Raw genomic sequence first — 19,143 nt, forward strand, 5'->3', positions numbered from 1 at the left:
CATATAATAATATGATATATATATATATATATATATATATATATATATATATATATATATATATATATATATATATTGAAAAAAGTACCAGTTTGTTTTTGTTTTCTTAAGCATCCGTGTTGTTATTTCCCTTATTTATTTATTATTAATTTTTTTTTTTGATTATGACATGATCCTACTTTCATTTTTTTCTTCGGCATTTAAATTTTACATTTTATTTTAACGTAGTCTATTAACCACTTTTTCGTACAAATGCATGTAAAATAAACAGTATAAAATATTTCTGTCGTGAAACATATTTTACAAAACATTTTCAAAATGCAATGTTTTTTTTTTTAATATTATGGTTCATAGATGAGCAGTTCTTGTTTGCGACCGATGCATTTATAGTTTAAAATCTTTAATATAAATTAAATGCATGGATGTAAAATTTCAAAGCAATTTTAAACACTTTTTGAATTCGACCTAGATAATTTTCTACAGATTTATTTGAATCTTAGTGAAAATTCAGTTTGAAGTTATTTTAAGTATCTTATATATTATAAAAGTACACCTAATGGTATTTAAAATGCTTATGATTAATTTTTACAACATAAACTTTAAATATACAATATTATAATTTATTTATAAATTTTTTGGGAGAAAGCGATAAGACACAAAAAGAGAAATTGAAACAAGAAGTAGTTGTTAATGAGAAAATATGTGCAGTGGATAATTTCTTTTCTTCAGCTAATTCTTATTATAATAAAATTATGTCAGGAAAATATGAAACTACAGTTATATAAATATATATTATATATTATATATATTATATATTATATATATTATATATTATATATATTATATATTATATATATTATATATTATATATATTATATATTATATATTATATATATTATATATTATATATTATATATATATATATATATATATATATATATATATATATATATATATATATATATATATATACAGGTGATTATCAAAATAATGGAAACACTTGTGAATAAAAGGGACATTTAAGAATTCGCTTCATAAGCATTAAAATATAATCTTAGCTACCAGTTTTTTTTAACATAAAAAGTACATATATTAGGTGGTATGAGAGAGCTTTAGCGGGGTTACCTACGTTTTGATTTTTTGTCAGAAGCGTAAAATGTCAGACCTCACAGATTTTCAGAGATTCCAAATTGTAGGAGCCCGACTAGTTGGAGCAACACTGACCGAAACATCCCAGCTTTTAGGCGTTTCTAGAGGTACGGGGTCTAAATTCATTACAGCATACACACAGCTCGGAAAGACAAGTTTAACAAAGCAAAATAGTGAACGGAAGGAGAAACTGAGTGAAAGAGACCGACGGGTATTGAAGCGGATTGTAATGTCTAAAAAGAAAACAACTGCAGCCACAGTGACCACAGATCTCAATCAGCATCTGGATTCTCCAGTGTGAACAATTACAGTTAGGAGATACCTTCATAAAGAGAACATTTACGGCAGAACAGCAATTCCCAAGCCTTCAGAATCTAGGGTGTTTCCATTATTTTGATAACCACCTGTATATATATATATATATATATATATATATTATAAGTTACATAATTTCAAATTTTTAAATTTCACCTTATTTTAATTATATGAATGATACGCTGTAAATAAATTTCTATATATTAGGAGGACCACGGTCTTCCCCTTTGAGCTGGAATCGAAGTGGTACTATACATCCTGGTCACCCTGGCTCTCTGTTAGTAGCTATTCCAATAACATTAGGCGTTATTGTAGGTGTTATGGTTGCACTAGTTGTTTTATGTCACCGTAGGAGGCTAGACACTTCCATACAATTAAATGCCTCCGGTTATGGAAAAAATTATATTACTGCAAAGTGTGCTTCAACAACCACAACTACAGTTCTAGACAACTTTAGAGAAGACAAAATCGATAATGGAATGCTGTCTTCTGATGAAGCTGAAGATTATAAAGATGAAGCAACGCTCTTACAACAAATGCAATCTGAAGTCGAGCTTGAAGACAGTGGAGCAGTTGTCACTAAAATATGTTTAGAGCAAAACTTTTCCAACAATTGCGAAAGTTGCTTGGAGATGAGGAACGAAGTGTGATATGTAATATGGTAAGTGTTGTTTATTTTTAAAGTGTTTTCAAGTCAAGTTTCATTAAACTGTTGACGAATAAAACTCACGGCGGAAATGTGTAGTTAAAATTACTTTATGCTACAGTTTTGTTTCCCAATGCACGTTTCAAAAATATTAAACCAAACAAATAACTTAAGATTTCAGATCTTAAATAAATTTATATATTAAGCTAGCAACATAGAAAAAAAAATTTCCGCAGTTATGAAAATCACTATTTCAACTTCAATTCCCACTGACATTTACTCAAAATATATCAGAATTTTTAAATGAATATTTAATTACATAATAAATATTAACATACAGATTGTTTTATGTTACTTAATGGAAAATTTAAATAAAATTAATAATAAATTTTAATAAAAACATTTAAATAACAGTTTTATATAATAATTGTAATAAAAAAATGATTGAATAATAATTTCAATAATCATGATTGAATAATAATTCCGATAATTATTATTAAATAATAATTTTAACAAAAGAAATATTGAACAATAAGCACATGTAAGGTCAATAATTTTAGTATACACTCCAGAGACATCTTAAAACGGTGCACGTGAATTTGTTAAAACAGTTTGTAGTAATTATGCTACTTTTATCATATGCATTATTTCAACTTTGTTACCAAATTTCAACATTACATTCAGTCGATACTTATCATTAGACACTTATCAAAGTACTAATATCTAGTAAGTAGATATTAAATACTTATCAAAGTACCCGATTCTTTTTCAAAATATGGTACCTTGTCACTAGATTTGTCACTTAACTATCCACAACTATGTATTTAAAAATTTCTGGGAGAAACGGAAACTGCATTATTTTATACTTCTGATTCTTTTAAACAGATTTGTAGTAAATTGAGAATTTATGGAATCATTTACCAGTACTTTTAAGCTTATAGAAAATTAAAATTAGAAAGTTTGTGTGAAAATACAGAAAAATTATAATGGGAGAACCGGTAATTTTACAGAAATAAAGCAGTAAAACTTGAAATACTTAGATAATAAGCCTTTACCAGACACTACGATTTCAGATGGGGTGTTGAACCTTGTCTAAAGCAGTTGTAGGTGGAGATTCTAATCATCACATTGAACAGGTGGGTATTTACTCTTTAAATAAACAACCATGCATTGAAATAATTTTATGAAAATCCCTTATCTAGAGAGGAAAGGCCACACTTTCCGTAACCAGTTACTGAAAACTCTGTTATATGTATTTAATGGAGAGCATTCGTAATTTAACATATATTCCTGTTTTCTTATACATATTCTTACAGAAATTTTAAGTTTACTGATTAACTGTATAATTGCTAACTAATAGAAAATAAACAAGCATACATTGAAATTTCTTAAAGAAAATCCCCTATTTAGTGAAAAAATACTGCATTTTCTGTAACTGTGTTTGAACCAAACATTTGCAATTTAACAGATTTGCTTGCTTTTTTTAAACGCATTTTTACAAAAATTTTAAGTTTACCTATTTCCATAGAAGCAAATATACATTTTTGTGTATTGTGCTGTTAGCTAATAGAAATTCTGGAAATCCTGAAACAATATAAGTTAATAATAGTTTAATAATAGTTAATTAAGAAGAGTTTAATGTGAAAAATTCGCTGTTGTATAGATAATATTAAACCATGTTATTATTTTAGCCTTCCAAAATTATATAACAATGGAAATGTTTAAAAATGAATTTTTAAAATGCAACATTAACATGCATTAATTTACATCAGCACAATTTTTTTTTAATTTTGTTTTATTTCAGGTGAATCCAATCTCCTCAATATTTTGAAAATTACGTCTGCATGTTTATTGTTTTAACCTGGAAGACTTACTTCTTGATGTGTTTTATTTTCCAAAATATTTAGAGCTCAATTTTGTTTGGATTGAAAAATCACGCGTAATAATGCATTGAGCTAAAATAAGAAAAAAAAGTGTACTTATCAAAAAATCAACATAACTACAGTTAAATGATATTGTTAATTGCGGTGTCTCAAAATACGCATTATTCATTATCATTCTTAACATAATATAGAGTAAATTATTCTCAATGCCATATACCAGATATTCCTTGGTGAATATGCTAATTGTTACGCGTTATTGCTTATTTTGTTACAGTTAATAAATTTCAATAAAACTTAATTCTACTTTATATAAAATACAATTATATTTTCTTCATCCAAATAATTTTTTAAAGATGGCCCTGCAATATTGACTTAAATTCTGTTTTTATTGTTATGATTCGATGCACAATAGAGACCATATAATATTGCTGAAAACAGTTTTTATTGCGCCATGTTTACTCCATCACAGAACAGAGAATTTAACCAGTAAGGTATGTGCATTAAATCTTCGATTCTTAATTTAGACGGTAAACTTCTTCCCCGTTTTTCCACCTAGACCTACTTAACTTCTTAAGATCTCTATATCAATTTAAAAGTTTGAATGAAATACCATAAAAAAACCACGTTTTAAATGTTAACTAGCTATTAATCCTAAACATTAATTTTTCATTCATATCATTTAGAAAAATTCCAATTATTTTCTTATTATTCTTATTATTATTCTGATTATTTATAGTAGAAAAATTCCTAGTATTTTTGTTAGTATTTTACTAACGTTTCGAAATTACATTGCTAGATAATTACTTTGAAATAAAGGATTATTTAACATTGAATAACTAATATTTATTCTGAGAATAAATATTAGTTATTCAATGTTAGTTTTTTTCTTCTTTTTTTTACTTTACTTTACTATTGTATTTCGAAATAATAACATTGTTCAAAAAATCTAAAACTATTCTCCAAATACCACTTTTATTAAATTTATACTCTGGTTTTTTCAATAAACATTTCAGTGTTTTTTAAGTACGAACAAATGTTTAAAATAGCAATAAGTACTTAATAATTAGCATATTATAGCAATAAGTAACTGTCTATATAACTACAGCATTTCACAATTTACAATTAAATGAAAAATACATTTTTGAGAAACTGTAAATTTCTTTTATTTAGGAATTAGTTGCATAAAGTGCACAATGTTATGAAAATCTATAAAAAAGTTTATTTTTGAAAATTAAATTTATCCAAAACTTTAAATAATTGTTGAATACTAAGTTGAAAAATATAATTTACTAGCTAATTGTGATGTAATACTATACTGTAAAATATCGTTCCGATTTCAAAACGAAATTCAAATAATTGAAATGTTTAATACTATATTAAATTGTATAGTGGCAAATTAATTTTCAATTACGAACTTTTATGTTGATTGAGTATGTACTAATACTTTAAGTACCTATACAAATGAAGTAAGATAAAATATAAGTTGTCTATGCACCAAAATTCCTCTTTTTCCATTTTATTAATTATCGTCTTAATGATTTCGTCTTATACATACATTTTGCATAATGTTTGTGAAGCTTATACGTTAAATTTTTAAAATTAATTATCGGAATTTTTTTCTATTTATTTATTAAGTCCTAGGAAACATATAGTATTTCCAAAACAATTCCTTTTGAAAAATATTTCAATCAGGAATATTTCTAACATAAATATTAATTTTAACAAAGTCAACTTTTAAAAATTTCAACTTATTTTTCATTCAAAAATTCAAAATTTCAAAGGCAAATTTTATATCGTTGTGTAAAAAAGAAAAGTTTATCTTCTAACTATTATGTGAATACGTTAAGCACAGAGCAAAATTTTTAAATTTTGTCTGTTTGACAAAATTCCATGTTCTACTTTTTTTTACTTTAGTTTAACAAAGAAAGAATTGAAAAAAAGAAATTTAACTAACAATATTAATTATCATAAAGTGAATCATTTAAAAAAGAAAGTTATAAATAAGTTTTGCGAAAAATAAAAATCATAAATACTCATAATACATCATGAATAATTTACACCACGTCATATGGCATTTACATATAACACTTAACCTAAGTATATATAATATATGGTACATACTGTATTTGCGTATACTGAAATAATTTGCTTTTTTCTCAAAATACTTGAGATTTTGGATTAATCCTCTGTGTTGATATACGTCTAAATGTTTTTAAAGTTTTCGAGAATGTCACAATTTTATTTAATTAGATTTTAATTTACTTGTTGTATCATTTATACTATAACATGTGATGTGTTATGTAATTGTTAGTGCTAATAACTATGAAGTATATGTTTTGATGTATTTGTTATGTGTGTTATTTTAATTGCATAGATATTTTTAAGATTTAATTATAGATTCGCAATACTACAATAAAATAAATTCGTCTATGTTTGTAGATGAGTATTTCGGTAAAAGAGTAAAATATTACTTTACTGTTATTGTATAAAAATGAGTTACATGAAAATAATTCTATGCACAGATTTAAATTGATAAAATTCGCCTTTTTATCAGTTATTAAATTTTATCAGTTATTAAATTTTATCAGTTATTAAATATTTTTATCAGTTATTAAATTATCATTATTAATTATAGTACCGTGCATAACACCCTTTCTTTTGTAATTCTACAAGTCCAATTAAAAAGAACTCTTTACAAAAAGGTATCTCAAAATTGAGCAAAAATTACTCAAATTAGGTCCGAAAAAATAATAATTTAATATGAAAACTCCATAAAATCAAAATTAAAACCACAGCATATACTCATTATTGAGAAGAATGCATAGTCTCAAAAAGAGTACGGTGGAAGAAATCTGAAAGAAAGATGCTTGTAGGCTGTCAGTAGGATTCAAAAAAAGGAACTTGGGGATCCTAGTAGGTTGCTCTAACCAGAATAGTAGTACTACTCAGTCTGGGGAAAGTTTGAACCCCTTATATAGTATCCACCGCAATGATACGTGACGCAAATTTTAATCGCTTAAAAATATCTACGATAAAGCGAAATAAGCAAAAAGTGACATAAAACTACCAGTCTTCCGACTAAGTAATTGGAACCTCTTTGAATCATTGAAATTGAAAATTAGCCTGCTTTGATGTATCATTGTAGCGATCACTATTTAAAGCTTCCAAACTCTCTTGATTTGGATATACAACTATAGTGGTTAAGGCTGCCTTCGACGAACCTATGGGTCATAGGTTCGAGTCTTGTCTGCAGTCAGCAAACACCTTTCTCAGACCATTCTTCTTTCACATCACTTTTGAGATCACGCTCATCTTGCTCAAAAAATGAGTGTTTTCTTCTTCAATTTTGAATGCATGGGTTGTTCAAATTCTACTGTTATTTGTTTTGAAGCTACTTTAACACATCTTTGCTCAATTTTTAGAACTCCTTTCTTACGATGAAATTTTTTGGAGTTCGAATTTTTAGCTCTGCAAATAGTTATAACTTTAAAGTAGTATATAATTTTTAAATATTTTATCAGTGTATTTTTTTCCATCAAAGCACAGGCATTTTTCATACAGTTTTCAGAAAACTATCAAGTTTAAAACACATTATATATATTTGAAAATTATCAAAAATGTTTCATTAACATAAGTTTAAAAACATATCATTTTGTTCATAAAAGAAAAAGTTTTGAACGTTTTAAAAATCGGTATAATTTTATCATTAAAGTTTTTCAATTTTAAACGTTTCTAAGAACAAAACTTTAAAATAACGTCAAAACAGTATGAAAGAAACATATTTGATACCTTATTAAAACTACTTGCTTCCTGAAGGTAGACCCCAAACCACTTTAATGAAAACATCATATATCAAATATTTGTTTTCATTAATTTACATTAAAAGACAATATACTGTATTTTATGAAACTTTTCAGTCAATGTACTTATTACTAGAGTACTGTAAAATACTTATATTGAGAGAAGAAAGCAGTTTCTGAAAGAAATGTATAAAAAATTTCTTTAGACTGTTCAATTCAAATATTAAACAATTTTTAGCCAATAGTTACATCACATGCATGATTAATGATATTATTCTATTATTTCAAACAAAATACCAAAATTATTTCAGTCAAAAAATCCATATCACACAACTTTGTAACATCAAATTATATAAAATGTATTATAAACATATCATATCATACACATGCAAGAATCAGAAAATGTTCATAGATGAAATTGTCATTGAATATGAATTATGATATACACGCGAGTTGTATAGATTAAATTTATGGAAATTCTATCCACATATCAGTACCAAACTTTCGAATTTTACTGTTATAATATAACTTATGAGCGCAATGGTACACGAAGTAAAAATTTCCGGTAAATTTACCGTACTGTATGGTAATGACATTTCTGGAAAAAGAAAACATAATTCAGGTTAATATAATCAAAATTTAGTAAATTAAAACCGTTTATTCGGTAATTTTTCCGTTCATATGGTAACGGATAACCGGAAATTCCAGTTTTCAAAATCGTAGTTCTTATTATCACGCATTCAAAAAAATACAGAACTGAAAAAAATGAGCTGAATGAATGGTTTTTATTCTATGTTCTAAGGTATCATATTAAAATTACCAAATTTTACCACGTATACCGAATTTTATTGTCACATATTATAATATCTTTTTCATTGATAAACTTATCAATTTATAAACTTATAATTACCAAAACGCTTCGATATAAATTACTGAGTTTTTCGGTGTTCTCATAGATCCAGATAAATTTTATCATATTCTGGTAGTTTTCGCATTGCTTTTTCTTCTCATGGTACAAATATTAAAGTTTGCTCTATCATTTTAATTTTTAAAAAAAAATGTACATTGTGCTCATAAAATTAAATTGTTTGTTTGCAGTGCTCAATATTGTAATAAACAGATTTTAAAATAATAAAAATGATGTTTTCAATTGTAGAGTATAATATTTTTATTGAAAATTTAAACTGTTACTGTTTCAGATATTTTGTACTTCTTTTAAAAATATTGTTGCATCAAATTAAAATTGTTTTTATTGCCAACCACATCAATCTTCCATGAGATGTAAATATCTTGAGTAAAACTGTTATGAGAATATAAAGTATAATATGTTATGCAAAGAAAATATTCTGAGTGTTTTATACAAAAAGAAATATTTTATAAATGTCTATGTCCTATTCGGTTCTAAAACGCATATCATACTCTAGGTTGAATTAGCCTCTATTAAGATTGTTTAACTTCAAGTAAACAACGGAGAATTTTCATCTTCTCAAACAAAGAAAAATATTGTATTTTTGTGCTACTACAAGCATATCATTAAATTATATATATCATTAAAATATGTATAAAATATGTGTTAGAATACGACGTTGTGAAATAAAAATAGAAAATAATACACGACAGAATGATTTTTAATCCTTTTTTTAAAAATATTAATTATTTAAAATATACATAACACATAAATATACAATTATGAATCCAATATAAATTTAAATTATATATTTTTGATTAGAAATGAAATGACACTAGTTTAGAAATCGTTAGTTTTTTTTAATAGTTTTTGTTTGATTAGTTTTTTGACTCACGGTATTTTGATAAAAATAGTGCAAAATCGTGAATTACAAATCGACAGAAAAGAATAAATAACATTAACCTGATAAAATGAAAACCAGACATTAAAATAAAAATATTAACTCTATATAAAATTTGAGAAAACAAAGTGATTTTGAATTTCTTCAAATTATCGTAAGTCTTATATGCCTGAATTTAGTTTTATTGTTACCAAGCAATTAAAATTATTATAAACAAGAATGATAATGTAAAGAAAGGCAAAATCGTCAGTAACAAGATGAAGAAAAGAAGAAAACGCAATAGATAAAAATGCTATTATCATTGTGGTTTTTATTATTATTGTTTATTTATTTATTCTATTTTGACGCTAATGTGGGATAATTTTGATTTTTGAACACATTAGATTCAAACGCTCGACGTTTGAAATGTTTTATTATCATTTGAAATAATCTTTTATTTCGCATATATAACATTTTAGAAATTCTGAAGATTTAATAAATTATTATATTTTTACATACTTTGCAAAGGCCACATACTATTACAAACTACAATACCTATGGCATTAATCCTTGCATGCTCCCGAGCATTATCCTGTGGTCAAATGTCCTTACATGGCCTTGTCAAAAGAAGCTTAAAGAAAACTACATTAGCGAAGATCGAATGCCACGAACTGAAATAAGTACGTTCTAAAAAGATTATAACAGTGCGCTAATTGAAATCTTAACCTGAAACTAAAAACAACCAGGTTCATCACTGAACACAGCTATGACGATTTTTGCCGCCTAAAATGGAGCAAAATTCCCTGTAGTAAGTCTTAAAGGTTTACAGTTAAGTGATTTGGAGGTTAAGATATGTACAGTATTTCTGTCGGCAAAAGTGTTAACATAAATCCTTTGTGTTCGTACAACCAATGATTCCTTGCCTTGAAATTCTTTTTTTAGCGTAATGCCAGTCAGAACATTTAAATTCAAGTTTAAAAAATTTAATCGGTTGAACTGTAGTACAATTCACCTTAACATTAAAAAGATTATAAGCCCTGACATACTTTTGATAAGCATGAAAACTTACATATCTTTTAAAATCACAACATCTTTCTCAATGGAAATAAAGCTCTTCAAAAGAAGGACATATAAACTTTAAGTAAGATATAACTTTAAAAATTAAACAACATAAATGAATGAATCATGCATATTTTTATAAAAAAGTACATGAAATTTAAAGTTGAAATAAATAATTCTTTTACTTATAAAATAATGTTTTAGTAAAGTATTTTGCTCATAAATACTGACTAAGCTGGGATGATATGTATTAGTATTATTTACTAAAATTGTATTTGCTTTTAATGACGTGTGCGCTTTTTACATGTGTCTTCATATTTATATGTTACATGAAATGGACCATAAATCATGGCGATGTGTCTTGATAGCATATTTGCATTAATTAATCACCATCGCTATGGTAACAAAACTTAATCCGTTAATCCATTGCCGATGTTATAACCATTATCGTTATCATATTGTCAGTAACCTTCAGGAATTTATGTAACTTGATTGCAATGAGATATTCATATAAACATAGCTTATAGTATCTAATAAAAGTCTGTAGCATTTTAATTATTTCACGACACTTAGATATTTATACTTTTATGTCCAAATGTCATTGAATATATTTAAGAAAAGAAACCATTAATTTGTGTTAAACTGAAATTAACGAGCTTAATTATAATTCGTTTTATTGCAACAATGTCATTGCGCGGAACCAATGTTTGTTTCACATAAAGTAATGTAAGTTCCGTGTAATGTTGATGCATGTTTATTATTTTATTATCTTTAAAATCCATTTAAGGTCTTCTAGTGAAAAAATAGCAAGCCACAAATTCCGATCTTCATTTCAAATCACGCAAGTTTTAATAATATAAAAGCCCCTATTAATATAATTTCATTAATGAATTTAGTTTTTTTATTATACTGAGTCTTTTATAGTAACCACACTTGAAGTACATAACAAAAATGTAATCAAATTTTAACAAATTAGTTCTGAGATAGGCAGGACTGATAATATCGAAACTTGCTTGATGGCAGAAAGAAAAAAGTACAGTTTATGGATAATTATGATAAACACCACCAAGACTCATCTAACAATCAAATTGATTCTGATATTTTCCGTATACGAGAAAGTCACAAAATACGAAAAAGTCACAAAAATGCGTAAGTTTGTTTTTTAAAGAGAAGAAGAAATAAAATATTTTAAAAAGTATTTAATAACCTTAAAAATATTTAAAAACTTAAAAAAAAATTTAAGAAGTAAAACGCCAGAAAACAAATAAGAAAAATACATTCATGGACAAGAAAATTAGCGCACCAAAAAGGAGTCGTCAAAATGAAACGAAATTTTACACACGTAATGACTATTTTGATGTAAGTAAATGATTAGAAAATCGAAGACTATCGTTTTTCAGTGATTTTCTAATCATTTACTTATATCACAGTAGTCATTACGTATGTAAACTTTCGTTTCATTTTGACGACTCCTTCTTGGTGCGCTAATTTTTTTGTCTATGAGTTTGTAGAATTTCGCCATCAGATTACGCGATTATATCAGCAAATAAGAGTGCTTTCTAATATTTTATTAATTCAATAGTGTGTGGAGCACCAAAAAAAATGAAACGTCTGAAATAATACTTAATAAGCAAAAAAAAAAAAAACATATATAGCAAAAGAACATCTCAGATCTCATTTATTATTTTTCTGAATAAATCCTACAATCCTAAAGGAAGTTAATGTTAGTATATTTCTTGTGGCTTGTCATTATTTTGAAATTAGTCCCTTAACCCACTGTTAGTTCAGCATATGGGCAAAATTGGGAGAATGTTTCTCCACAATACACTTTTCCCCTATCTAATTACATGGAACACCGGTTTTGCTATGCGGAAAAGACTGCAGGTTAAAATACGAATTCTTACGTGCAGAGCCTCCAGTGGGTTATATAATTTTAATTAAAATATTTAAATTTTAATTCAAATATTTCTTTTTTTACAGTATGATGCACTTATATTGTTTTAAATGACTGATACTTTTTGGGGCATTTAAACATCACAAATGCTTTTTATGTTATTTTTTCAGCACTTGATTATTGTAAATTTGTTTATGTGGTATTCAAATAAAACTGTTATTATTCATACTGCGTTAATTTATTTATTTTTAATCTTTTTACTAATTTATTTTATTATTTTTCAAATAAATATTTGACATTTTAAGAAGCAAAAAAATATTTCAGTTAACTCTCCTTAAGATGGAATGATCAATAATGAACAAAAAATTTGTTTTAGACAGCATTCTACGAAATTATGCAGACAAATCAAGTTTTCCTCACATTAAAATAATTTTTCTTACAAAAAACTAAAAAGAAAAACTCTGGAAAAGTTTAGTAACTTTTCTTATTACTAAATTATTATTGCATTGCAATTTAACATTTCTTGACATGTAATTATTTGTTTTTCAAATAATAATATTTTAATATAAGAGAAGAAGTCAGTAAAGAGTGATTACTTGAGTTTTATATTTACAACACAAATTTTAATTGAATAATGAAAGATTAACAACCACTCCGAAAACCAATATCTCTAATATCTCTTCAAGGATTTATCGTAAACTTGTATTCTAGCCAGTGAAAGGGCTAAAATTGCAGAAGCTTCTCTATCCTTGACTGCGTTGCAAAATTCAATAATATTCTGACCGCTTCCATCCAATTTCCTAGTCATATTAAACTCTCTCCAATTCACAAAACCCATCTAAAATTTTTAAAAATATCCAGATCTTGATGTACGAATTTTAGATACGAAACTACCAAGCAAAAAAATTTAGTCTCATCGTGTAAAATTGATATCGGGAATTACAATCTCTCCCATCCTCAAAACGTATCTAAATTTTTGAGAATATCTAGACCTTGATGTACATTTCTATATACCAAACTACTAAGCAGAAAAAATAAATTTAGTCTAATCGTGGAAATTCGTAACAGAACTATGTGAAATAAGCGGCAAATGCAAACTTTGATTTAATCAAGAAATAATTAATTCCACTAAAATTCTGAGACATATCTTCTGAGAAGTGAATATCTAAATATGAGACATATCTTTTGACTCTAATTGATTCTATGAAAAAGCTAGATGCTTGAAGACAAAAGATGGTTGGGGACATTACAAGAAATGGAGGTAGGGTTCAAGGGTTCAGAATTACACAGGAATCCGTGGTCAAATATCCTGATCTTGATGTACGAATTTTAGATACGAAACTACCAAGCAAAAAAATTTAGTCTCATCGTAAAAAATTGATATCGTGAATTACAATCTCTCCCATCCTCAAAACGCATCTAAGTTTTTGAAAATATCCTGACCTTGACGTAAATTTCTAGATACCAAACTACTAAGCAGAAAAAATAAATTAAGTCTAATCGTGGAAAATCGTAACAGAACTATGCAAAATAAGCGACAAATGCAAACTTTGATTTAATCAGGAAATAATTAATTCCTCTAAAATTATGAGGCATATCTTAGAAGTGAATATCTTAATATGAGATATATCTTTTGATTCTAGTTGATTCTAGAAAAAAGCTGGATGCTTGAAGACAAAAGAAGGTAGGGGAGATTACAAGAAATGGAGGTAGGGTTCAAGGGTTTAGAATTACGCAGGAATCCGTGGTCAGATCCTGCAACAGCACAGACCATTCTTACAACCACATTCATTTTGGAATCCTCAGATTCTGCGTACACAGTACTTTTCAGTGCTCCCAAAAGAAAGAAATTCCTGCTGCTTAAGTCAGGAGGGCATGGAGGCTAGCTATTCGGTCCAATTCATCGTTTGAACAAAACGATTCAACGGAGTCGAACATTTACCAGATCAATTAAAAACTACTGCATATTCAATTTGTTCAAAAATTATTAAAATCACTAATGTTGTTGTTGTTGTTGTAGTCCATTAGGGCTGAGAGGATGTGATTGTTTTCCAGTGGCGCTATCTTTGGCCTAGAATTCGACTTCGGTCACACCCATACGTCACACCCGTTCTTAGGATGGACCCATTCACACATCCATTCATTCATCTACAGATCGTAATTTTGACATGAAGCAGAGAACGATCAATCTCCAATTCAGTGCCCCCAGAGGTATTGATATGTTATGGGAACCTTGAGGGCTTTTTGACCCGACAGATTTAACGTAAACCAGTCACCATTTACTACTCGGGGAGTCTTCGGTCGGCTGGATTCAAACTTCCGTTCTCACAAACATGAGTCCAGCACCCTACCATCCAGGCTATCCTGGCCAAAATCACTAATAATTTATGTAAATACAAATGAAGAATAATAGAATCAATAAATGTTTCCTTTTACTTCCTTTTTTCCGAGAAATAAGAAGAGATTAATTATTTTAGGAAGCTCCTTATTCCTCTGAGCTTCACACTCTTAGTCAAAACATTAATGTAGCATGCCTTTGTTATTCCGTATACAATACGAAAAAATTTCGATATAGAATATAATATAAATGGAAACATGATCAATTAAGTACGCCAACAGTAAACTTATTGTTTGATATAATGTTAAAAAAACATTTAGAGAAAATTCAATATAAAAGTAAAATTATTGAAATGAAATATTTCATATTATATTGAAATGAAATACCAATATAATATATTGAAATGAAATATTTCGGATATTGAAATAGTCATATATTGAAATGAAATATTTCGTATTATTTTATGAGGAAAGTATCTTAAATGTAAATAAAGGCTTATAATTGATATTTAAGCACACATATCTTAAAAATATACTGAATTCTTTTTTTTTTTTAAAAAAGCACAATTGCTCATTTTATTCCAATGGCCTAATTATTCTCAGAAATGGCGTTAAATATAGAAATACTTTTAGACGGTGCTTTATTTATTACAAATTTAAAGTATTAAAATGTAAAATTTAACGTTAATCAAAAATTAACTTTAACCTTTTCGTCAAACTTTACTAAAGTCAGTAGTTTAAAATGTGTTAAATATATTATAAAAATAAATAAATAATATAAATGTTTGTTACAGATAAATTTATATTTCATTTATATATTCAATGATGTAAATGATTCTGTTCTAAAATATCAGGAATGCTTATCTGAAATATACCTGTTCTTGTCCTATTTAGTAAGTAACTTTTATAGAGCTAAAAACATAGATCTGTACTAAAATAAATAAGAGATATTGTTTCACAATTATTTTGAAATTCACTTATTTTATCAGAAAAAAAAGACAAAAGATAAAGTGAGTACGGATTCCAATCAATTTTTTGAGCGATAAAATAAATCTTTTCAACTTGGATTGTTCCAAAAATGTGAAGAATTGCTTACTAGAATATATACAGAATCATGGTTGAAATATTGAACAAAAAAATAATAAAAAAGCTAAAGAAAATTGAAAATATTTCCGGAAAAATTCAGGTGAGGAAAGAAGAGAATAATAATGTAGACGAGAGAAGAAATCGACACTAGTCTCTTTTATTGCCTCATACTTAAAAGATAGTTCACGAATTTGATCTTTTATTGCTAAAATATCAAAGGAAGAGATTTCATCAAATAACACTAGCATTTGAGAGGGTAGTAAATATCAAAGCTAGTAAAACTCAAATTTTTTATCAAAAAAATAAGATTTCTCCAGGAAAAATTTATTTTAATTATTTTTCTAATTCAACATTGATTTTTTTTCCATGCCATTAAATTACAGAGATCTTGGAAGATAAAGGTACTAAGTGACTATCTTAAAGTATTTTTCAAGTCGAAGAAGTTTCCAATTGCAATTGGAACCAAACAGTTGACAAGTAACATAACAGAGCCTATGCCTTGTTAGAATATTGAAATACCAAGATGGAAAATGCTATGACATGATTTGTGTAAACGAGAGTTTTTCCAAATGAAAAATTAATGGCTAATGCAGGTTTTGCCTATAGAAGCTTTCGGAAAATTATTAGAAATAGGGCAAACTTTTTAGAATTGTAGAAATAAAGCAAGCTTTATAGAAGTAAAGCACACAAGAAAAGGTCACTTGTAAACTTTATACCTAATTTTCAATAACACACTAAAATGTTATTTTGACCCTTCGTCTATTCTGTTCAACTCATACTTTGCCCTTTACACTGTAAAAAATTCCAGCTCAAATTACAATATAAAGTACATGCACTTAGGGGAATCATCCATAAAAATTCATTTTACTGTAAAATAAAATTTTATCGTAAAATAAATTTTACAGTAGAATCCGATTTTTCCTTAAAATAAATTTTTTCCGAAATTTTTAGGGTGATATTTATTCAGTTAAAGAGCTTCAGTGATTTTAAGGTAATTATTACTTTAAAAATTACAGTGTATCAGATTTGTTCCGAGAGAAAAACGTATAAATTTTAAAGCTAATTTAAAAAAACTCATTGAAATGTCATTTAACCCCTTCGATGAGTCATTTCAGCTAATATTTTATTCCTTACACTGTAAGACATTCTGATTTAAATTACAGTATAAAATACATGCACTTTGAGTGCATTAACCATAAAATTCATTAATAGATTTTACTGTAATATAGGATTTTACGTATCCATTTAACGTAAAATCCCATATTACAGTAAAATCCATTTTTACCTTTAAATGGTATACCGTAATTTTAAAGTAATATTTATTCAATTAGAGAGTTTTAGTGACTTTACGATAATTATTACTGTAAAAATTATGATTTATCAGTTTTTTTCCTAACAGTGGTAGACGGATCACGGGTTAGATTCTCCTCACCGTCAAGCTATCCATGGTTTTCGTGGTTTTCCTTTCCATGTACCGCAAATGCGGGTTAGTTCCATCAAAATGTCCTCATTGAAGAAAACATTTCTCCCTATACTTGATCCAGGAGTTCCTTTGTCTTCTGGATTTTGTTCAAAATTACGAGGATACAGAGTTGAACAATTGGTAGTCGTTAGCTGAAAATTCGGCTAGCCGTTCAACGATGATTAATTAAAAAACTAAGAAACTAAATCAATACCTCAAATTTAAGGGCTCATCTCACCTCAGGGCTGTCCCTAAAATGGAAGGGTAGTTGTAGCAGGTTCAAACTCCACTGCTTGGTTAGCAATTGATAAATATAAATTAGTTAATCGGAAGAATATCACGATGTATCCTAATGTAATCATGATTTATATGATATTATTAGGATAAAATTCATTCTGATATCACCCATCATTAGTATTCGCAGAAGCAAGGTTTTTTGAAAATCTCTTAAGTATTCCAGATCTTAGAAACATGTACAAAAGAAATGTCTTTATCCTATGAAGTTAAAAGCAAAAGGAGTGTTAAAATAAATATATAATTAACTGTATTATTTTAAGCTAAAGCAGAGCACACAATGGTTTCAAAGCAAAGAGTTTCTCAAAATTAAGCAAAATTGTGATAAATAGCTCCAAAATAAATACTGTCGAATCAGAAAACACTTTGAGTTCATGGTGTTTTCTGCATAATTGGAACACTACATAATTGAGCAGTGACTTGTTGGCATAGTTTGAAATTGAAGCAGGTCTGAGAATTTGTCTTAATTTGTAAATAAATATGGTGGCAAGGCAGGAAAGTGTTAATTACCTATCAGAAAGCATTCTTTATTCGTGAAATAAGTTTGTAATTAAAATAAGTGCAGTAACTTTTATCTAATTAGATTTTACTTTCGAATTTGATTACCATAAATTAATAAAGTTTGAACTTTGTCTCATTTAATGATGATGCTTCTTTTTTGCTCCTATAAATTTTGCTCAAAAACTAGTTAATACTGTTCTGATCTCGAGCGTCACTATAGTCAATAATGAGTACGTGGGTTTTCAATTTCGCCTATATATGCTTCGAAACTATTTTTGACACATTTTGCTCAATTGTGAGAAAACCTTTTTCACAGTACAAACATAAGTAAAACTCCATGAAACATAGCATCTTGCGTTTAATGTAACATTTTACATGAGGGTAGGAAGGGAAAATATCACAAACAATGTTTTAGTAAAGGCAGAAGGCAATGATTCTTTTTGAGTTATTCAAGCGATAATCCAAGTTTCCTTTTTCTTATGAAAATGCGGGTAGTACCCTTTTTTTAAAAAATAAGGATCCAATTGTTTAAAATTTATATTTCTTTGTTTTTCTTAATTTTTATCTCGCATTAATTCGATTAAGATTTGCATTTTCAAATAAAATTAATTTACTACAGAAATGAAATTACTTACAATCCCAAATTTATGTTTAAAATTACAATAAAAATCAAAATGAAGTTCGGAAGCTGTAAGTATTTTCTGTTACAATATGTATTTGTACTTGATAATAATTAATTAGTACTTACTAATTAATTTTTTTAAGTTAAGATATTGGTAAATAACAGATAATTTAAGGTTTTAAAAGCTTTTAAAGTTCAAATAATTGATCGAAGGACAGATCTGAAGAAAATGTTAATTAACCCAAAATACTGAACCAAGAACAACAAGCTCCACTGAACAACAGTTTATGCAGGCTGGTGGCAAAATA

The 19,143-nt window shown here is 27.1% G+C and overlaps 1 protein-coding gene across 1 annotated transcript in view; it reads left to right on the forward strand.

The window, feature by feature from the left end:
• The window catches only part of LOC107457479 (fibroblast growth factor receptor-like 1), a 90,843-nt gene extending 86,833 nt beyond the window's left edge, over nt 1-4,010 (forward strand). Inside the window, exons 7-8 of the mRNA XM_016075646.4 lie at nt 1,672-2,125; nt 3,915-4,010. Of these exons, the coding sequence (XP_015931132.1) occupies nt 1,672-2,114 (443 nt within the window). The 3' untranslated portion in view covers nt 2,115-2,125; nt 3,915-4,010. The remainder of the gene's footprint in view (nt 1-1,671; nt 2,126-3,914) is intronic.
• The last annotated feature ends 15,133 nt before the right edge of the window (nt 4,011-19,143 follow it).

The sequence above is a fragment of the Parasteatoda tepidariorum genome, chromosome 11, assembly GCF_982258835.1.
Source record: "Parasteatoda tepidariorum strain Cologne lab strain chromosome 11, Ptep-v5.0, whole genome shotgun sequence".
Classification (NCBI taxonomy): domain Eukaryota; kingdom Metazoa; phylum Arthropoda; class Arachnida; order Araneae; family Theridiidae; genus Parasteatoda; species Parasteatoda tepidariorum.